The 23,154-nt window shown below is 35.2% G+C and overlaps 1 protein-coding gene across 10 annotated transcripts in view; it reads left to right on the forward strand.

Annotated features, from left to right (window-relative positions):
- The window catches only part of APC (APC regulator of WNT signaling pathway), a 121,338-nt gene that overhangs the window by 28,980 nt on the left and 69,204 nt on the right, over positions 1-23,154 (forward strand). For 7 of the 10 annotated variants that reach the window (XM_063087820.1, XM_063087823.1, XM_063087824.1 and 4 more), the window contains exon 2: positions 18,309-18,461. The exons of 2 other annotated variants lie outside the window; for them this stretch is intronic. In XM_063087820.1, coding sequence (XP_062943890.1) covers positions 18,327-18,461 — 135 coding nt within the window. In that variant the 5' untranslated portion in view covers positions 18,309-18,326. One more of the 10 variants, XM_063087828.1, reaches the window with a different exon arrangement.

Genomic DNA, 23,154 nt, shown 5'->3' on the forward strand with positions numbered 1-23,154 from the left:
TTGATCATGGATAGCTGGGTTAGTAGTACTTAGGGTCTGGTTTTTAAATCCGATGAAAACTGTAGCTAGAGTTAAAGATGCTACATTAAAATTCCAAAGGAAATTTAATAGCTAATATTATTCAATTCTTTGAATCCCAGGTAGTATATAGTCCCTGAGAGTTTATAAATTTTTTATTTTTACATAAATTATTTCATTTTGCTGTTTAAACAGCTAAGTGTAGCATTATTTTCATTGTAAAGTTTAAAGTACTCCTAATGTTGTGACTTTATCCAAGGTCATGTATTGTGTAAGGATGTAAGGAACTTAGATCTTCTATTTTGTTCTAATACTATAAAACTATTTTATAGTGTCTTTTATTACATAACATATAACATAATATATAAGAAATGATCTGAAAAGCAATATAAGTTACCGACATAGCATTCATCAAATGAAAAAAATCCTACATTGTTTTGGGTTTCTAACTACAATATAAGAATGCTTTTTAAATATCTGGTAGCTAAGAAATGGAGAGGCAGCAGCTTTCATAATGATATTCATAAGCATACGTTTTCTAGATCATCTTATTAATCATATGAACACTTCTAAATAGAACAGTGTTAGATTTGAGATATTCTTCCAAATTAAATAAGAAATAAAAAACTAAGTTAAGAAAAGTTGATTTCATTCCTCTTATAGTATAAAATATCTAATATTTGACTGAACTATTGGCTGTAGCAGTCTTTGAAATTTTTCATTGTTAATTAATATGCCCAGAATTGTGCTATTAAGGAATTCAAAAATTAAATATTCATAAGTATGCTGTATGAACTGAGTCAAAGCTATTGATGTTTTTATTTGCATTAATTGCTCTGTAGATTTATATTTAGCCATTTTTCTCTGTTTTGTACTAATTTCACATAATTTAACCAGTCTCCTATACTTTTATAAGCTTAAGTGTGCTCTTCAATTTTGATCCTCCCCCCACCTTTTTTGTGTTAGAATCTGAGTGAAACCTATCTACACAGCTTATAAGATGGGATAGAGCATTATGATTCAGAAAAGACAAGTAATACTGGAGGACATACATTTACTACATATTTATTAGAGTACCTACTAAATGCCAGACCAATGAAACATGCTAAAGAGTCAAATAAGACATGGAAGCTAACCTCTAAGAAACTCATAATAGAACTATGTGAAATCTTATTGTAAATTAAACACTGATTGCTTTGGCTACTTCTAGGATCTTTAAAGGTTTATGTAATCTAAAATATCTTCCAATTTAGATGAATGTGGTGGGTTGCTCTTTGAAACACTGCTTTTTCATAAAATTTGCTTGGAGTCACAGATAATTTTGAAAAGTAAATTATGTTTGAAGTACTAAGCATCTTGAATGCACCATGAGAAGGTACGGTGAAGTTATTTCTAGATCTTTTAGTTCCAGTAGTCAATAACATGTGGTTCTTGATCTCTGTAGGATTAACTGTTAAAAGGAAAGGTATACCAAACTCTTGTTTTGGTACAGGTAATATCATGTTATGTAATACATATGTTCTCAAAAATCGTTTTTGTAAATCAAATCAAGACATCATCAATCCATGCAAAGCATGCTTTCTCCCTTTATTCCCACACTCTACTCCCCCTCCTTTTGTAGGTGCTCATTCACATGTGTTCTTAAATATGAATGGATTCTTGTGAAATATTTGGCATCATTTTGTGTCTTTTTTTTTATAGTTAATGAAGCTTAAATTTTTATTGTGATAAAATACACAACATAAAATGTATCATCTTAACCATTTTTAAATATACAGTTTTGTGGGATTAAGTACTTTCACCTTGTTGTGCAGCCATCACCACCATCCATCTCCCGAACTTTTTAATCTTCACCAATTGAAACTCTGTATGCACTAAGTACTAACTCCTATTTCTCCCTCCTCCCAGCCCCAGGCAACCACCATTTCACTTTCTGTCTCTATCAATTTGACTACTCTAGGAATCTCATATAAGAAGAATTATATAATATTTGTCCTTTTGTGACTGACCTATTTCACTTATTATCAGGTCTTCAAGGTTCATCCATGTTATATCATGTGTCAGAATTTCCTTCCCATTTAAGGCTGAATAATATTTCGTTTCATGTGTCTGCCACATTTTGTTCATCCACTCATCTGTCGATGGACACTTAGGTTGCTTCTACCTTTTGCCTACTGTGAATAATGCTGCTATGAAAATGGTATAATGGGTATAAAAATATCTGCTTGAGTCCCTGCTTTCACTTCTTTTGTGTATATACCCAAATCAGTGTTTTTAATTTACATAATTTTTGAACCCTTTTAACTAAATTACTGTTCTTAAGATCTATTCATTTTTCTTTATATCCATCTAGTTTGTGATGCTATCTCTGCTGTATAGCGTTCTATAGTATCTGTCACTCTTCCTCCTGTGAAGGCTCTAAGTTTTTTCCAAGTCTATTTTACCACAAACAGTGCTATAGTGTACATCCTTGTACATGATTCCTTATAGACTATGTTAGGTACTTGTCACTATATAACAAATTACTCCAAAACTTACTGGCTTAAACAACAAACATTTATTATTTCAGAGTTTCTAGGGGCAGAGATTCAGGAGTATCTTAGTAGTGAGGTCTGATTCAGGATCTCTCATGAAGTTGTAGTCAAGATATCAGTCAGGGCTGTAGTCATCTGAAGGGCTTGACTAGACCCCTTCCAAGATAGCTCACTCACAGTCTCAGTTTCTCACTGGCTGTTGGCAAGAGACCTCAGTTCCTTGTCATGTAGACCTCTCTTTATGACATGGCAGCTGGCTCCCCCCAGTGATCCCAGCAAGAAACAGCAAGAAGGAAATCATTTATGACCTAGTCTCAGAAGCCACACACCATCACTTCTACCATATTCTTTTTATTATAAGTGAGTCACTAAGTCCAGCCCACATAAGGGAGGAATTAGGCTTTACCTCTCAAAGGAGTATGGTCAAAGAATTTCTGGACACTGCATATTTTAAGATCAAAACATGGACCAGAGAGGAAATTTCACTGGAATTAATCTGTAGGAGAGAGATCACTGGATCATAGGGCATTGTTTCCTATTGCTCTTGTAACAAATTACCTCAAACTTAGTGGTTTAAAACAACACAAATTTATTATCTTACAGTCCTGGAGGTCAGAAGTCCTAAATGGTTTTCACTAGATCGAAATGAAGATGTCAGCAGCACTGCATTTTTTCCTGAGGCTCTAAGGAAGACTACATTTCATTGCTTTTTTTTTTTTTCATCTTCTGGAAGCCACCTGCATTCCTTGGCTCATGGCCCCTTTCTCCATCTTCAGGGCCACCAGCATACTAAATCTGCATCTCTGAGTCTGACCTCTGCTTCTGTTGTCACATATCCTTCTCTGGCTGACCCTTCTGTCTCCTCTTTATAAGAACCCTTGTGATTACATTGGGTCCAGTCAGATAATCCAGGAAAGTCTGCCTCAAGATACTTAACTTAAGTCCCTGTAGCCATGTAAGCTAGAATGTGGACATCTTTGTGGGGCCATTATTCTGTCTACAATAGACATACAGTTCTTTATTTTTTTAAGCTGAAGCACTTTTTTAAAAATTTTATTTATAATTTCATGAGTGAATGTTGGGCTTTTTTGGTTGGTTTGTTTGGGGGTTTTTTGGTAAATTCAGATTTTTATTTACCAGATTTGTTTAAAGTGTAGTATGAGGGAGGGGTCTTCAAAAAGTTAATGGGAAGATTCATAGTATTTTTTAATTCCATTTTTTCCACAAACTTTTTGAAGTACTCTCACATAATATGTAATGATCACTAAGATGGTAAGCAGGTATTCATTGAACAGTATTGAAATATATTTTTCACTAGCTATCTTTAATTTGGGAGTTTTACCACCTAATTTATGTCAGTGTATGAGCTGCTTCTGATATAGTCTATAATAGAAACTGAGAAACAAACGTTATGTTTCCCTTTGTACAACATTGTTTCTGTGAATGCTGTATTCCAACGTCAGCTTCCTTACACTGTGAAGATACCTAGCCACAAGGTTGTTCCAGTCCATATTTATGCTCCTACCTTCCTCTTTTCCCTGATTTTTCCACACTGTATTTCAGCTAAATGCGACAACTATCTATTCCCCCAAATATAGATCATTTTTCCAACCTCTGAACTTTGGGCATGTTGTACCTTCTCCTGGAATACTTTCCTCTCACATTTATGTTTGTGACAATCATGCCATCTCTCATATCCCTCCTAAAATGGCTTTTACATTCTGAACACTTTCCTCCATTTTCTTAGCAAGGTGTGACTCCCATAGCACTGTTTTAATGCTTTTGAACCCAAAATTGCCCTTGAATTCTAGGCAATTTGTATCTTAGCCTGGGTCCCCTGTCAAGGTCCTGAGACAAAGCCTTGTGTGAAATACTTCACTTTGGGAAGTGATACAGGGAATAGAAATATAGTCCTACAAAGAGTGAAACAGGAAAAGAGACAGCTTGTATAAACATGTATTCTTAAGTTGGTCACCACTTTGGACTACTGTGGCTTGATCTGCTGGGACTTTCTTAGAAACCATTATGGAATATGCCTCGGAATTGTCCACCTAAAGTGAAGAATTATATAGTAGCTCCCTTTCCCCTTTGGTCAATGATTGTCCCATCAAGTGTTTACTGTCTTATAGATTGTACATGCATGAGTGTTGGGAACCCACACTGGAGTGTAGAGATGCCCTAAAAAAGCAAAAGATACCTCGTGCAGCTGATGCGTCTTCAGTTTACATCTACAATGAGCTGATTGATGCAAAGATGAGTAGAGTTAACTGAGCCAAGAGAATACGATATTTTGTATACTGATCCTGTTTACTCTTTTTTTAAAAAATTTTATTTTGTCGATATACATTGTGGCTGATTATTGTTGCCCATCACCAAAACCTCCCTCCCTCCTCCCTCCCCCGCTCCCCGCCACCAATGTCCCCTCTGTTTGCTTGTCATATCAACTTCAAGTAATTGTGGTTGTTATATCTTCTTCCCCCCTCAGCCCGGTTTTTTTTTTTTTTTGTGTGTGTGTGTGTGTGTGTGTGTGTGAATTTATATATTAATTTTTATCTCCCACCAGTAAGTGAGAACATGTGGTATTTCTCTTTCTGTGCCTGACTTGTTTCACTTAATATAATTCTCTCAAGGTCCATCCATGTTGTTGCAAATGGCAGTATTTCATTTGTTTTTATAGCTGAGTAGTATTCCATTGTGTAGATATACCACATTTTCCGTATCCACTCATCTGATGATGGACATTTGGGCTGGTTCCAACTCTTGGCTATTGTAAAGAGTGCTGCGATGAACATTGGGGAACAGGTATACCTTCGACTTGATGATTTCCATTCCTCTGGGTATATTCCCAGCAGTGGGATAGCTGGGTCGTATGGTAGATCTATCTGCAATTGTTTGAGGAACCTCCATACCATTTTCCATAGAGGCTGCACCATTTTGCAGTCCCACCAATAATGTCTGAGAGTTCCTTTTTCTCTGCAACCTCGCCAGCATTTATCGTTCAGAGTCTTTTGGATTTTAGCCATCCTAACTGGGGTTAGATGGTATCTCAGTGTGGTTTTGATTCGCATTTCCCGGATGCTGAGTGATGTTGAGCATTTTTTCATATGTCTGTTGGCCATTTGGATATCTTCCTTAGAGAAATGCCTACTTAGCTCTTTTCCCCATTTTTTAATTGGGTTGCTTGTTTTTTTCTTGTAAAGTTGTTTGAGTTCCTTATATATTCTGGATATTAATCCTTTGTCAGATGTATATTTTGCAAATATTTTCTCCTACTCTGTTGGTTGTCTTTTAACTCTGTTAATTGTTTCTTTTGCTGTGCAGAAGCTTTTTAGTTTGATATAATCCCATTTGTTTATTTTTCCTTTGGTTGCCCGTGCTTTTGGGGTCATATTCATGAAGTCTGTGCCCAGTCCTATTTCCTGAAGTGTTTCTCCTATGTTTTCTTTAAGAAGTTTTATTGTTTCAGGGTGTATATTTAAATCCTTAATCCATTTTGAGTTGATTTTAGTATATGGTGAGAGGTATGGGTCTAGTTTCATTCTCCTGCATATGGATATCCAGTTATCCCAGCACCATTTGCTGAAGAGGCAGTCCCTTCTCCAGTGAATAGGCTTGGTGCCTTTGTCAAAGATCAGATGGCAGTAAGTGTGTGGGTTGATTTCTGGATTCTCTATTCTATTCCATTGGTCAGTGTGTCTGTTTTTATGCCAGTACCATACTGTTTTGGTTATTATAGCTTTGTAGTATAGCTTAAAGTCAGGTAGTGTTATGCCTCCAGCTTTATTTTTTTTGCTCAGCATTGCTTTGGCTATGCGTGGTCTTTTATTATTCCATATAAATGTCTGGATAGTTCTTTCCATTTCTGAGAAAAATGTCTTTGGAATTTTGATGGGGATTGCATTGAATTTGTATATCACTTTGGGTAGTATGGACATTTTCACTATGTTGATTCTTCCAATCCAAGAGCATGGGATATCTTTCCATCTTCTTGTATCCTCTCTAATTTCTCTCAGCAGTGGTTTGTAGTTCTCATTATAGAGATTTTTCACCTCCTTGGTTAACTCAATTCCTAAGTATTTAATTTTTTTGGTGGCTATTGTAAATGGGCAGGCTTTCTTGATTTCTCCTTCTGCATGTTCACTATTGGAGAAAAGAAATGCTACTGATTTTTGTGTGTTGATTTTTGTATCCTGCTACTGTGCTGAAATCATTTATCAATTCCAAGAGTTTTTTTGTAGAGGTTTTAGGCTGTTCCATATATAGGATCATGTCATCTGCAAACAGGGACAGTTTGACTTCATCTTTTCCAATCTGGATGCCCTTTATTTCCTTCTCTTCTCTGATTGCTCTGTCTAGTACTTCCAACACTATGTTGAATAGGAGTGGTGAGAGTGGGTATCCTTGTCTAGTTCCTGTTCTTAAAGGAAAGGCTTTCAGCTTTTCCCCATTCAGGATGATATTGGCAGTGGGTTTGTCATATATGGCTTTAATTATGTTGAGATACTTTCCCTCTATACCTAACTTATAGAGGGTCTTTGTCATGAATGAGTGCTGAACTTTATCAAATGCTTTTTCAGCATCTATAGAGATGATCATATGGTCCTTGTGTTTGACTCTATTAATATGGTGTATCACATTTATTGATTTGCATATGTTGAACCAACCTTGCATCCCTGGGATGAATCCCACTTGATCGTGGTGAATAATTTTACGTATGTGTTGCTGTATTCTGTTTGCTAGTATTTTAGTGAGGATTTTTGCATCTATATTCATCAAGGATATCGGCCTGTAGTTTTCTTTTTTGATTATATCTTTACTTGGTTTTGGTATCAGGATGATGTTTGCTTCATAGAATGAGTTTGGGAGATTTGCGTCCGTTTCAATCTTTTGGAATAGTTTGTAAAGAATCGGTGTCAATTCCTCTTTGAATGTTTGGTAAAATTCTGCTGTGAATCCATCTGGTCCTTGGCTTTTCTTTGTTGGGAGCCTTCTGATAACAGCTTTAATCTCCTTTATTGTTATTGGTCTGTTCAAATTTTCTACATCTTCATGGTTCAGTTTTGGGAGCTTGTGTGTGTCTAGAAATTTATCCATTTCCTCCAGATTTTCAAATTTGTTGGCGTATAGTTGTTTATAGTAGTCTCGAATGATTCCTTGTATTTCAGATGAATCAGTTGTAATATTGCCTTTTTCATTTCTAATTTTTGTTATTTGAGTCTTCTCTCTTCTTTTTTTTGTTAGCTATGCTAATGGTTTGTCAATTTTATTTATCTTTTCAAAAAACCAACTTTTTGATTCATTGATCTTTCGTATTGTTTTTTTGGTTTCAATTTCATTCAGTTCCGCTCTGATCTTAATGATTTCTTTTCGTCTGCTAACTTTAGATTTGGATTGTTCTCGTTTTTCTAGTTCTTTAAGGTGAAGTGTTAGGTTGTTCACTTGCCATCTTTCCATTCTTCTGAGGTGAGCATTTAATGCAATAAATTTTCCCCTTAATACTGCTTTTGCAGTATCCCACAGGTTTTGGTATGATGTATCATTTTCATTAGTTTCAATAAATTTTTTGATTTTCTGCTTGATTTCTTCTTGGACCCATATGTCATTAAGTAGAATGCTGTTTAATTTCCATGTGTTGTATAGTTTCCAGAGTTTCGTTTGTTATTAATTTCTAGTTTTAATCCATTGTGGTCTGAGAAAATACATGGGATAATTCCAATTTTTTTGAATTTATTGAGACTTGATTTGTGACCTAGTATGTGATCTATCCTGGAGAATGATCTATGTGCTGATGAGAAGAATGAATATTCTGAGGTTGTTGGATGGAATGTTCTGTAGATATCTGCCAATTCCAATTGGTCTAGAGTCTTGTTTAGATCTTGTGTTTCTCTACTGATTCTTTGCCTAGATGATCTGTCTAATATTGACAGTGGGGTGTTCAGGTCCCCTGCTATTATGGTATAGTGTCTATTTCCTTCTTTAGGTCTAATAGAGTTTGTTTTATAAATCTGGCTGCTCCGACACTGGATGCGTACATATTTATGATTGTTATGTCTTCTGGATGGATCAGTCCTTTTATCGTTAAGTAGTGTCCCTCATTGTCTCTTTTTATGGTTTTTAGTTTAAAGTCTATTTTGTCAGCTATAAGAATAGCTACTCCAGCTCGTTTTTCTTTTCTGTTTGCATGGTAAATCTTTTTCCATCCTTTCACTCTTAGGCTGTGTGAATCTTTATGGGTGAGGTGGGTCTCTTGTAGGCAGCATATAGTTGGGTCCTCCTTTTTGATCCAGTCAGCCAGTCTGTGTCTTTTGATTGGGGAATTTAAGCCTTTTACATGAAGAGTTGTTATTGAAAGGTGTTGATTTATTCCTAGCATTTTATTGGTTGTTTGGTTGTCTTAGGTGTCTTTTGTTCCTTGCTTTCTGATTTACTGTTTGGTTTCTGTGTTTGTTGGTTCCTTAGGTTGTAGATAGTGTTTTTGTTAGCTTGTTTTCTCTTCATGAATGCCATTTTTATTATACTAGCGGGTTTAGATTTTTCTTGGGTTTTTATGGCAGTGGTAGCTATTTTTCAGGAAGCAAACCCAGTACTCCCTTGAGGATTTCTTGTAAGGGTGGTCGTGTGGTAGTGAACTCCCGCAGTTTTTGTTTGTCTGAGAAATATACTATTTGCCCTTTATTTCGGAAGGATAGCCTTGCAGGGTAGAGTATTCTTGGCTGGCAATCTTTGTCTTTTAGTATTTTGAATATATCATCCCATTCCTTTCTAGCTTTTAGGGTTTGTGATGAAAAGTCTGTTGTTAGCCTGATTGGGGCTCTCTTATAGGTGATTTGACGCTTCTCTCTTGCAGCTTTTAAGATTCTCTCTTTGTCTCTGAGTTTTGCCAATTTGACTATGACATGTCTTGGAGAAGGCCTTTTTGAGTTGAATACATTTGGAGATCGTTGAGCTTCCTGGATCTGAAGATCTGTGATTTTTCCTATACCTGGGAAGTTTTCTGCCACTATTTTGTTGAATATGTTTTGAATGCAATCTCCGTTTTCCTCCCCTTCTGGAATACCCATGACTCGGATATTTGAGTGCTTAAGGTTGTCTGATATCTCTCTCAGATTTTCTTCAATGTCTTTGATTCTTTTTTCTTTCTTTTTGTCTGCTTGTGTTATTTCAAACAGCCCATCTTCAAGTTCAGAGGTTCTCTCTTCAACTTCGACAAGCCTGCTGGTTAAACTCTCCGTTGTGTTTTTTATTTCGCTGAATAACTTCTTCAGTTCAGCAAGTTCTGCTACATTTTTTTTCAGGACATCGATTTCCTTGTACATTTCCTCTTTCGGGTCCTGTATACTTTTCCTCATTTCATCATGATGTCTAGCTGAGTTTTCTTGTATCTCATTCAGTTTCCTTAGAATTATCACTCGAAATTCCTTGTCAGTCATTTCAAGGGCTTCTTGTTCTATAGGATCTAGAGTTTGAGATTTATTAACTTTTGGTGGTGTACTTTCTTGATTTTTTGTATTACTGGTATCTTTTTTTTGATGTTTATTCATTGTGGCAGGGGGTTTCACAGTCCACCGGTTTGAGACGATTGACTGACTAAGATGTTGCTGTGGTTGCCAATTTGGTATGGCTCCCTCCGTGACTGCTCAGTTGGCCTCTAGTGCCTTGTGTGTATGGTTGCCTCGGGTCTTGAGCCCTCTCCGAGGAGTCACCTCTCTGGTCAGCTTGAACTCTGCTGGGCTGCTGGATCACGGGGCGGTAATATAATTAATCATTTTTAAAGAAGATTCCTTCTTCCCTGCTGGCAAAAAAACTTGTGTTCATTCCAACATTCCTGGTTTGCAGTTAGGTGTAAGTGCAGCTCTGTGGGCGTGGGAGAAAGTTAGGGACTCTGCGGCCATCCAGTATCTCACGCGAACTTTGCTTGCTCCAGAAATGCCTATTTACTCTTTCTATTGGAATAATTTCCCTTTGCCAGGTTAATTAGTTACTTGAGAACAAGGAATATGTCAACTTATCTTTTCCCCCTGTATTATTTTCCCAGAGCTACTATAACAGATTACCACAGACTGGTGGCTTAAAACAATAGAAATTTATTCTCTTATGGTTCTGGAGGCTAGCAGCCTGAAATCAATATGTTGGCAAGGTTAGTTCCTTCTGGAGAGTCAGAGGGACAATCTGTTCCACACATCTTTCCTAGCTTTTGATGGTTGCTGGCAATCCTTGGCATTCCTTGGCTTACAGCTGCCTCTCTCCAATTTCTGCCTCCATTGTCACATGGTTTTCCCCCATGTGTCTCTGTGTCCCTCTTTCTTCACATGGCCTTCTGAGAAGCATGCTAGTCATTGAATTTAGGGCCCACTCCAATCCAGTATGACTTCGTCTTAACTTGATTACTTCTGCAAAGACCCTGTCTCCAAATAAGGTACCCAGGACTCAACGTATCTTTGGGGGAACACAATTCAATCCATAACACTCACTCATAATATTTGCATGGTGTCTTGTGGATAAGTTCTCAAATATTTGTTGATTTGAATTGTATAGCCACAGAGAGGAATCTGTTGTCTTATCCTTTTAATGGAAAAGTCATCTTGGACGTTCATAGAATTTGTACTCTCTTTTCCTGTTGTTTGCCCTTTGTGGGTGATAATGCATTGTTTCTGTTTATTCCATTCTTGCATGTATTTGTCTTTTATGTTGCTGTCACTGAGTAAAGCATTTTGGGAATTACAAAAGCTAAGTATTAGATATAGACTTTGTCTTAAAGATGTTTATGTTCTAGCTGGGGAGACAAAACACCCCCAAGAGCTTTTTTTTTTTTTGGACCAGTAAGGGGATTGCAATCCTTGGCAGGGTGTGGTCTGCACCACTCTCAGCCAGTGAGCACACCGGTCATCCCTATATAGGATTCGACCCTGCGGCCTCAGCACTACCAGCACCGCACTCTCCCGAGTGAGCCATGGGGCCGGCCCCCCAAGAGCTTTTATCTGTACTAACAGTGTTTGGTATGAGGTGGTAGTGTTTCATCCACAGCAACTCACACAGCAAAAAACCCAGGAATAAATTTGATATAAAAGGTATATAACTTTTTCTTGGAAAAAAGAAAACTGGAAAATTTGATTGAAAGACCTGAATTACCCATGAGACAGAGTAAAATTTAGTGTCATAGAAATATGAATCTGTCTTAATATAAATGTAAAGCAGTTACAGTTCTAATATATATGAGAATTTAGGCTTTGATAAGAGATACATGTCTGTTCGTAGAAAAGAAATGGTTTGTTTAGTGAATAGTGCTGATGTAATTGACAGTAAAGTTAGACCACTACACTCATACCATATACAAAAATAAAAGTTCTGTATGAATTAAGGATTTTAATGTAAAAACAGAATTTAATTCAATCTAGTGAATTAATCATCCACATTTATCACCTCTTTCTCCTGAGACTCTGTTAAAGTGATAGTAAACAAATAAAAATGTGTGAGTTTACAATGCCTTAAAGAGTAAGAGGCAGCCAAATTGAGATTGTAACAAATTTCTGGATGAAGATGAAGAAATTTTGGGAATTTAAAATGATTACTGAAAAAATTTAAGAACCTTATGGATTCCTAGTTCTTGTTCTTTTCAACATAGCAGTACCTTCATTTATTTAAAAGTAAAATAGTGATATTTTAGGAATTTCTCAATAGCCTTTGAAATTTGGTGGCTACCTTGGAGCATTTGAAAACCAGAATTGGGAATCTATGCTGTAGGTCAGGGTTTGGCAAATTGCCACCTGTTCTTTTAAATTAATTTTTATTAGAACACAGTCATGCTCATCCACTTATGTATTGTCTGGGGCTGCTTTTGTGCTACAGCTACAAAGTCAAGCAGTTGCAACAGAAATCATATGGCCCACCAGCCTTATAATATTTATTATTTGGCCTTTATAGAAAATTTTTGCCAACCACTGCTTCTGGTAACTGTGATGGCCATCTTGGAGCTTGCCCACACCTAGGTTTGGATGGGCCTAGTTAATGTATGTAGCCATTTACAGAATGTAAGGAAAAGAAGAGGTGGGGAAATGTACTGTACTAATTCGGACTACCAGAATTGTGTTGAATAAAAGTGGTAATAGTAGACATCTCATCCTGTTCCTGATTTTAAAGAGAATGCTTCTGACATTTCACTACTAAGAATGATGTTTACTATAGATTTTGGCAGCTTTCCTCCTATTTCCAGTTTATTAAGAATTTTATCATGAACAGATACTGACCTTTATCAAATGTTTTTTCTTCATTTATTTAAATGAACACATGGTTTTACTTCTTTAATATTTTAATGTAGTGAGCAATTTAATATTAAACTATCCTTGCAATCCTGGAATAAACTCAGCTTGATTCTGCTGTAGTTTCTTCACAGTGTACTACTATATTCTGTTTTCTGATATTTTGCTTAGGACTTTTGAATCAATATTTGTGAATGATATTAGCCTATGATTATTCTTTTCCCACAGTCTTTGACTTTTATATCATGGTTAGATTGGCCTCACAGAATGCATTGTAGAATATTTTCTGTTTTTCTATTCTTGAAAGAGTTTGTATAAGATTGAAATGATTTGTTTCCTAAAAGTTTGGTGGAAGGTGTCTGTAAAACCATTTGAATCTAGTATTTGAGGTGGTTGGGAGGAAGAGGGAGAAATGTTTAACTACTGCTTCAATTTTTTAATAGTTATAGAACTATTAAGGTTTTCTATTTCTTCTTGAATCAGTTTCCCCTACCTAGAATTTTATTAATTTTGTATGTTTAGGCTCTTTTCTCCCTCTAATCGTAATTAATCTTTTCAAAGAATGAACTTTTTGATTTGCTCTTCAAACTCTATAAAAGGGTATGCAGTAAAAAAGAAGGCTTGTCACCAGAGCTCAGACCTTCTTTCTGGAGATCTTCTTTCTTTATTTTTGTATATTCTTCCAGTGATGTCTTTTATTCTTATACTATTGTTTAATCTTTACTACAGCAGGATGGACCATATAAGACATTAGTGATTGGCAGCCTCTTTTTTTGTTGTTGCTTCCTTTTTTTTTTTTTTTTTTTTTTAACATCAACCTCATTCTTTTTAATGCCAATGAAGTGTTCCATTTTCTGGGTGCTTCTTATTTTTTTTAAAGTAGTTGTACTTCTACACCATTTGTTTAAAGTACCCTAATAACCTGAGTCTAGTAACAGACATCATGACCTCAGAGAACTCCAATTGGCCCTCTACCTGCCTTACACCTGTTAACTAATTAAAATTAAAGTATTCCATGCCACCATAACACCCTCCTTGGAAGAGGGTATATGCCATTTAAATATGTTTAGTCATAAAACAAAACTCTGTTTTAAAATGCCATGAAATGTTTTTAAAACATTGAAATCTCTGTTCCTTTTGCAATTTATGAGGAATAGATGCAATTTTTTTTTCCCCTTCATGGCTGTTGTATTTCCCAGCACCACTTATTTAAAGTCCATCTTTTCACAAGTATTTGAGATGCTACCTTTATCGTACACTAAATTTATACTCATAAATTTACTTCTAAATTTTAAAAATTGTTTTAGTGGTTGATGTATTCATATGCCAATATTACAGCTTTTGTTAAAAAACTTTGTATTTTCAAACAACTTTGGACTTACAGAAGAGTTGGAAACATAGTACAGAGAGTTCCCATATACCCTTCTCCCTGCTTTGCCTGATGTTAACATGTTACATATCTTTACTATAATGATCAAAACTCATAAATTAACCTATTGGTACAATACAGGTAACTACGTACTGTTTTAATTATAAAGGCTTTGTACAATATTTTAGTATGTGGTAGATCTACTCCATGCTCTTCTTTTTTCATATTTTTCTATTTTTGTTTGCTTGTTTTTTTCAAATGCTTGGCTGCAGAAAACAAAACAAAAACTAACCTTATATATTATTTTTACTGAGACCATAAAATCTATAAATTAGGGAGAAGTAGCATCTTTATGATGCTAAATCTTTGTATACAAGATTAAGATACATTCTTTACATTTGCTCAAGTCTACTTTTCTTTCTTTCAGAAGTGATTTATAGTTTTCCTCGTATATGTTTTGGACACTTTTTGTTCAGTTTATGCCTAGATACTTCATTTTTTTGTTGTAAATGGGATCTTCCATTTCATCTTCTATTTGCTTTCTCTTTGCACATTATTATAAAGGAAAGATTTCTGTATATTTTGTACTACATTATATTACTAAATTATCTCATAATAATATTTAGTTGATTGTTTTGGATATTCCAGGTATGTAATTATATCATCTGCCAGTAGTATTCCTTTCTGATTTTTTCATTCTAATTCCATTTGTTAATTTCATTGTGTTGATTAATATTATGAGTAATAGAATGTAAAAATGGACCATCTCTGACTTTGCGACTATCTCTTGTTTCTGCCTTAAGTATGCTGCTGGCTTTGGGGCTGATATATATTATGTTAAAGAAGTGTTCTTTTTTATTCAGTATTTTCAACAAGAATGGGTATTGAATTGGTAAAATGTCTTATCTTTGGCATGATTATATGATTTTTTTTCTGTGTAGCTCTGTTAATATGTTTAATGAGGGCCAAGCCCGTGGCGCACTCGGGAGAGTGCGGCGCTGGGAGCGTGGCGACGCTCCTGCCGCGGGTTCGGATCCTATATAGGAATGGCCGGTGCCCTCACTGGCTGAGTGCCGGTCGCGAAAAAGACAAAAATATATATATATATGTTTAATGATATTATAGTTGATTTTCTAATACTAGCAGCTTTTTAATTGTAACTTTCATTAGATTTTCTGTGTTTTGGGGGTTAGCTTTGAAAAATTGTATATTTTCTAGTAAGTTATTTCATTCACGTTTTTAAATTTGCATAGAATTGAGCAAAGTGGTGTTTTATGATTTTGGTTCCTGACTTCCTATTGATATTTTCCTCTTATTTCATTACCCTCTGAAAGTGTTGACAGATATATATTTGTTTTTTCATTAAAGCAAAACAAGAAAAGTTGCTCCATTAATTTAAAAAAATGATCCCAAACTTTTTAAATTGGTAATAATGAATCCTCCACATTTAATTATAATTGAGTATCTTTCGCCTGTCTGAAACTTTTCTGTCTCCTTGCATTTTTTTTTTTTTTTAAGAGATGACTGGTAAGGGGATCTTAACCCTTGACTTAGTGTTGTCAGCACCATGCTCTCCCAATTGAGTCAACTGGCCATCCCTATATAGGGATCTGAACCAGTGGCCTTGGTGCTATCAGCACTACACTCCCGAGTCAGCCACGGGCCAGCCCTCTTGCATTAATTTTTAATGATACTTGTAAATTTGCTTTTCAGTGAACATTTGGACAAAAGTCTAGATAATGGTTCTTTTCCTTTCTTCTCCCCTAACCCACACTTATAGGGTGGAGGATCTCTTTAGTGGGCCTCTTAACAACAGAAAACCAAATTGGGATGTTTTCATGTTCTCAGTAAAGTGAAAGATTCAGAAGTTTTCCCCATTGCACAAGACATGGCAGCCACAATGTGATCACACAAGTTTCAAATTTTTAAAAAACTGTTGAGTGACTTTTGCAGTTAGGATATACTTGATAGGAAATTCTTGTGATTGCATAAAAGGCATTCTGAAATAAATTTAGGATTTCACAAATTTTGCATAAAAGCAATTTTGGATTAGGGAAGGGTGGCTACAACATCCTAAAAGAATATAAGGTATGGTATTCCTCCATGAAACATCTTATTTTTTTTGATAAAATTAGATGAAACACCTGTGAGAGCAGAAAGGACTTTGATGATTGAGATTCTGAAGGACTGGATTTTTTTTTTCCCTCTAATAAAGATCACTTTTAGTAGTCTCTGCTCATCTTGCCCGTCTGGCTCTTTGTGATTGTATAAGGTTATAACCTCTATGTCTCAACATGTCCGTGTGTGCCTGTTTTTTCCTCTGTATTACCTTTTATTTTGTTTTATTATTTTAGTGTAAAATTACCTGTTAATTTTATTTGAAATAATTTTAAGGTTTATATTATCAGAATTCTGTCAGATACTCACCTTTGTCATATGGTTTTTAATTTGCTTTGTATTTCCAGACTTGCTTATTAATGGTATGATGCAGAACAGAAAAATGACCACTCCTATGAATTTCTCTCTTATTTTTGAGATGTCTCCTCTGCCATTTTTCATGAGGCTGAATCACTTTTTTATCTCTTGTCCATTGGTCAGGGGAGGTGGGTTTTAACCGTAGATCAACATTAAGTCTTAGTTATGTTTCATGTGTACTTTCATAATATAAAATATTTAGATAGCACCTTTATTTTTCAGCCTATCTTTTCTTACTTAATCCTAACAGTATCCCTATAAGTTATGTTAAAGTAGGTAGTAAATGTCCATTTACAAATTGTGAAATGAATTAAAAACAAGAGGCAAAGGTTAAACCATGACTAAGCCTGAAATTAAGTCCCAAGTCTCCAAATACAAGTCCAGTTCTCATTCTTTTCGACCATAGACTTTTGTCGGTGATCCCTACAGCCAGGACTCCCCTTCCTCCTCAGGTGTCATTGTATTGTACCAGGTTTATCCTCGACTCTAGCAACTGTAGAATTGGCTTGATCTGAGTCTCTTGATTTCTCTCGTTATGGCCCTCCAGTTGCTGAACTCCAATATTGTCGTGACTGGCCTGTTTATCAGCTGTCTGCCTTATTCTATATAGAGTAGATTTCATGTTACAGAAGCATTTTTTATGTCAAGATCTTTAAGTATTGCTTAAGTACAATCTATGTAATACTTCTTAGCTATTAAATAATTAAGATAGGCAGAATTTTACTTATTCCAAAGTAAGTTTGGCATTAAACTGAAAAGAGAATCTGGGTCTCCTAAGTCTTACTTAGTTACTACGTCTCCAAGCATTCTATAATTCTTCATACCGAGGACTTCTTACTACCTGGCTATCTTCTGAATCTTCCTTGTGCCCTGTCTTCTTTCACAGTCATGTAATTAACTGTCTTACTGTGCTTCACTTCTTTTTGATAGTCGGTACTCCTAGGATCATTCATTTTTTTTAAGCGTCTTTTGGCCTCAACTTGAACTCAGTGGGTCCCAAGGTCACATATGCCATGGGATGGCCTATTATATTGATCTTTTTGAATAAATGTAACAAAACTTTATATTAGTAATTCTTATAATCTTCCAGTCAAAAAGATTTAAAGCCTCAATCTAATGCTCTCCCTTGCGTTTATTTTGTTAAATGACTACCTTTTAATGAGATCTTCTTAGAACTTCAGAACACTTCACCATGGATGATATTTAAGACTAGCTTTTTATCAAATGAAAAGTGATGGATTGGAATATGTAATCTCATTAATTCATTCTGCCTCTAAAATTCTGTGACTATCAGACAAAATCCAGAAATGAATTAATTTTACTAATATAAATGAACTTTTTATCAATGATTACATTCCCTAAGTTTTGTAAGACAGGGTAAAATATTAAACCTTGAAAAAATTCTTACCCAATAGAAATATTATCCAGTAATGAAGTTCTCTCTTCTGTTTTGTCTTCAACCAAGATCCCAATGTGTCATCCTCTTAGAAAGATAATGCTATTCGAACAAATGTTGTTTTGAGACCAAAACTAGCATACTGACAATTCTTTTTATAAAATGTCTCAAAAGTTTTATTTCCTTTATCCCTTTCTTTTAAGACAAGCAGCCACTATATTTTTTAGTAGTGAATTTCAAAATCCTTTTTAACTTTATAGGTCCAAGGGTAGCCAAGGATGGCTGCAGCTTCATATGATCAGTTGTTAAAGCAAGTTGAGGCACTGAAGATGGAGAACTCAAATCTTCGACAAGAGCTAGAAGATAATTCCAATCATCTTACAAAACTGGAAACTGAGGCATCTAATATGAAGGTATCAAGACTGTGACTTTTAACTGTAGTTTATCCACTTTTATTCAGTATTTCTTCTTCTAAACTTGGGGTAAGACACTTTACTTACTTAGAAGTATATTTTAAATTAAGCACTAATATGTAAATTTTTTCTTGCAAAAGTTAGCATTTATATTTTTAAATAAGATGTACTGAATCCAGCCAGTGAGTCATATAAAAAAAAAAAAAAATGTAAAAGCCCAGTGACTAGTCATTTCTTGTTTTTAAGTTGAAAAATAAGAGACCAACTTTAGCATCACTGTACTGAGACAAGGTTTTCTGTGTAGTTTGTAGAAACCAGCCTCACAATTTTAGACTATATCTCAAATATTAAATAAAGCCTTTCTCCCCAATTCCTTCAGATCTTAAGTGCTGCAATGATAGGTGATCAAGAAAATCAGGATGCCCTAAGTGAGCCAAGCACTTAACTGAAAGTCAGTATCTGGCCTATTCCCGGCTTTTCCACAAACTGAGCTACATGACCTCTGGTTACCCTTCAGGACTTCTTGTCTTACTGGAAAATATGGGCATCCACTAGCCTAGATGATTTCCATGGCACTGTCAAGCCCTAACATCGATTTGCCAAATAGCATTGAAAAACTGTGATAACCTCCAAGAAAAATTATAAAATATTTCGTCTGTAGTGGGAAAATATGTTCTAGTTTCAAAATAATCAGGGTTAAAACTAGCTGTTTTAATTCCCAGTTACTTAGGCAGATTCTCTTCTCACTGAATTTAATCAGTTTATAGAATTGGAGATCATCAACAAAAAGGTTACTTCTTTCCCTTTTAAAAACTTCTTCCTGCTTTGCATTCTTTCTGCCCCTTGGCTATTTTAACATGTCAGTTCCTGATTCTGTTCTTTCTGTCCACTCACTACTCTTATTCCTTAATCATTTCCTGTTCTGTCCTAGATCTTCTTTTCTATGCATTTCAAGGCCAGGCTTTTGTGTATCACTGAAGTAAATATTTTTGCTCTTTGTATTATATTATATTATATTATAACTCTTCTGCCCTTTATATTCAGTATCATAACAGTTCAAACTTTTGCTCATGTGTACCATTCTTTCTATCTTTCTATCAATCTTTTCTACTCTGATTGCCTATTTCTATGGTAAAACTGTACCCAGCAATAACGGATCTCCAAGATACTTCAAATCCTTTTGGAAATAAGGTAGACTATAAATATAAACATACATTTTTTTTCTTGCCATAAACTATGAGTGACTTTAAAAACACCTGAATCAGTTACCAAATAGGTTAAAAAAGAGTAGTTTGGTATTTTAACACTTATCAGCACAATACATCTCAAATTGTTATACGTGGCATGTGTTTTTAAAAGTTTAAAGATACAGAGTTAAAATATTCTTTTATCTGCTACTTTGGTGTGTTGTATTTTACAGAGAACTGCTCCTGGCAGGCCTATCTGAGAACTCTGTAGTTTCTTTAAGTTTTTGTTTAACTACATAAGCAAATTCAAAATTAATTTTGGGGAGACATTTTAACCTACCCTTAGATCCGACTCCATGCTGAAGTGGAATGTCCCTCAGGTAACAATACAAGTCACACCCTAAAAATTTCTGCAATGGAATGTCAGGTTGACCATTTATCTGTGTGGTGTTATATATGTCAGGAATATTGGCACTTCAGATATTCAGAGTTCAAGTGAATTCAACGGTGTATTGACTGATACTCAGCACATTCTTCTGCAGACATCCATGTATTTCTTTAGGATTGGGCATATGGTATCATAGCAATTACAGCCTTATAATGCAATTATTTATGTTTCTCTTCCTTAATAGGTTTTATGCAGTTAAAGAGCATGAACTGTGACCTGTTCATTTTGTCTTTGAATATTGACTTATGAAAAGTAACTTTTGGAACCATCAGCACTTGCTACATTAAAGTTAACTTAACATAATGGTCGTTCCCCCCAGAATCACTTATTAGACTTTGGAATGCATTATATAATCATGAGTCATGTTTCCTGATTTTTAACCTATTTACCCCAAAGAAAGGCAAGGGATATCTCCTCTTACCAGATTATTTAAACTATGGAAGTCTAAAATGTATGCAGTAGTACCATCTAGTGGCAAAAGAGGATACAGCTTTGCTGTTGCTTATGTGGCATTGATACAAAATGTAAAAATATTTTGTGTGAGTGTGAGCCAGGGAAATACATGTACAAGAGTTAGGGAAATGTGAACACTATATATTTGAGGACATTAAGGAAATATTTATTTTTTAGGTATAATGATGGCATTTTGGTTGTGTTTAGAAAGATTCCCTGTTTAAGTATACATATTGAAATATTTACAGAAGAAATGATATATCTGAGATTTGTTTTCAAAACAAATCTAGAGTAGAGGAGTGGAAATGGCAGAAGTGGGTATGGGTGTAGACGAAACAAAGTTGACCATGAATTGGTAATTACTGAAGCGAGTGTGAATATACATGGGGATTTGTCATAGTATTCTTCATACTTATGTATATGTTTGAAATTTTCTGTAATAAAAATACAATAAAATAAAGTAGTGATTGCATGGGATTTAGATGACCAGGAATCAGATAAATGCAAAATTATAGCTAAGCTTTAAAAAAAAATGTACTATATTTTTCACTCCATGGCTAGAACTCAGCCTGATTGGCTTTTAAACAAGGTAAACATGATCACATAGAGATGTGAAGCATTTAAACTGAGAGTTGTCGTGGTGCAGGAAGAATATTTGTAGGCATATTAGTAATGAAGCACATATCTTTGTTGTATTTTGACAAAATGAAATATTTATAAATTATTCTATAAACTGTAAAACCTTATACGTGTATTTTTTCAGAGTGTAATAAAAAATAAAAATTGAGATTGACACATTTCATAATTTATTTCAAAGATTTAATTATAAAGTGTACTTGTATCTGGTAACGAAAAGAATTTATAACTATGATGAACTAAAAAAAACAAGTAGGAACTCCCCTGAAATGATACAGCTGTTCATTAATAAATATTACTGAGGGGACCACAGCATATTTTATCTCCAGTGAATAATTCTCTAATGTTTCTAATATCTTAAAATGTTTTTTAAAATGCATGAATATATAATGTGATTAACTACTTTTTTTAACCAAGCTTCCAAAACTAATAAAGAATATTTTTGTCCTTCAAAATTACATGTGTATTTTAAAAGCTGCCATTTATCAAAGTACTTTTTGAAGCATTTTATTTGTGTTGCATTTTTCTTTTAAAAGCTTTTTGAAATTGAGGACCTCTTCTAGGTTGTATACAGTTTGTAGCCCAAGGCAACCAGTACCACTCTACAATAAGAAGAAACTGGATAAAATACAAAAATCATACTTTTAAAGACACTGGAGAACTGTATTAACTATAACTCCAAAGAGGAAAAGAGCCCTTTCTTGATGACCTGAGATTACTGTTGATTTTCTTCCCTGGAGATGTTGATCCTGAGTACAGACTAAGGTTCATCATTGGCACAGGTAGAAGGATTCCACTGGGGGAAAGAAACTGTTGGAGGTCATGACAAAAGTGGGGGCAGATGTGATGTAGTAGCATTCAGAGGAGCTCCAAATGCATGGCTAATTTTTACCATGGGACATTGGCTGAGTCTTGTGGTGAAGGGAACTGGGGATGTACTGGAAAGGCAGAATGTTAAGAGAAAAAGTCATGCTAGAGGGAGAAACACATTACTTTTACACAGCACATCTGTCAAAGACATTTGCCAGGTTTTGAACTTTGTGGAGCAAGATGTTAAAGACCTAAGCTCACAATCTCCAAGGGACAGAATTTTTAGGGCTAAAGAGGTAAGTGCCACCTGAGAATAAGACAGAGCTAGAAAGGTAGAGTGAAATATACCATATTCTTGCATTGCTTTAGAGACATGCTAGAGGAAGACCGACCTACTGTATCAAACAAGGCTGGTTTTATGTTCAAGACAAATGTCAGATTTTGAGCCCATGTAGGGTAGGAAGTTAAGGGTTGAGGTGATAGAGATCTGTCATATTTCCAATCTAAATATAGAGGGATCCACTCAAAGAACTGGGAAAACCAAACCAGATGTGAATTTAACTTAAAACTGCAACTAGGTCTCAACCCATTTTCAGTTCCTGATTGGAGTCCATTCCTGATTGGATTGAGAAAAATCAGGCCCCAACAGTGGAAAGGGCAAACTCTGAGAGAAAACACTATCATCTTATGTCTCTCTTGTTCTTGTATAGGTGATGGGCATATAATCAAAAGTTATAAGAAATGCAAAGAAACAGGAAAATGATAGCCAGGACAACAAATAGGTAATAGAAGTAAACCCAGAGATGACCTAGATGTTGAAGTTCCTTCCAATAGTCCCCCCTTATCCACGGTTTCATTTTCCAAGGTTTCAGTTACTTAAGGTCAATATTTCATGGTCCGAAAATATTACAAGGAAACTTTCAGAAATAAACAATTTGTATGTTTTAAATTGCACACTATTCTGAGTAGCATGATAATATCTCGCGCCGTACTGCTCTGTCCAGCCTGGGAGGTGAATCATCCCTTTGTCAGGCATATCCACCCATTAGTTAATTAGCCATCTCAGTTATCAGATTGACTCTCATGGTATCACAGTACTTGTGTTCAAGTCACCCTTATTTTGCTGAATAATGGCCCCAAAGCAGAAGAGTAGTGATGC

This window comes from Cynocephalus volans, chromosome 2 (genome assembly GCF_027409185.1).
Source record: "Cynocephalus volans isolate mCynVol1 chromosome 2, mCynVol1.pri, whole genome shotgun sequence".
Taxonomy (NCBI): domain Eukaryota; kingdom Metazoa; phylum Chordata; class Mammalia; order Dermoptera; family Cynocephalidae; genus Cynocephalus; species Cynocephalus volans.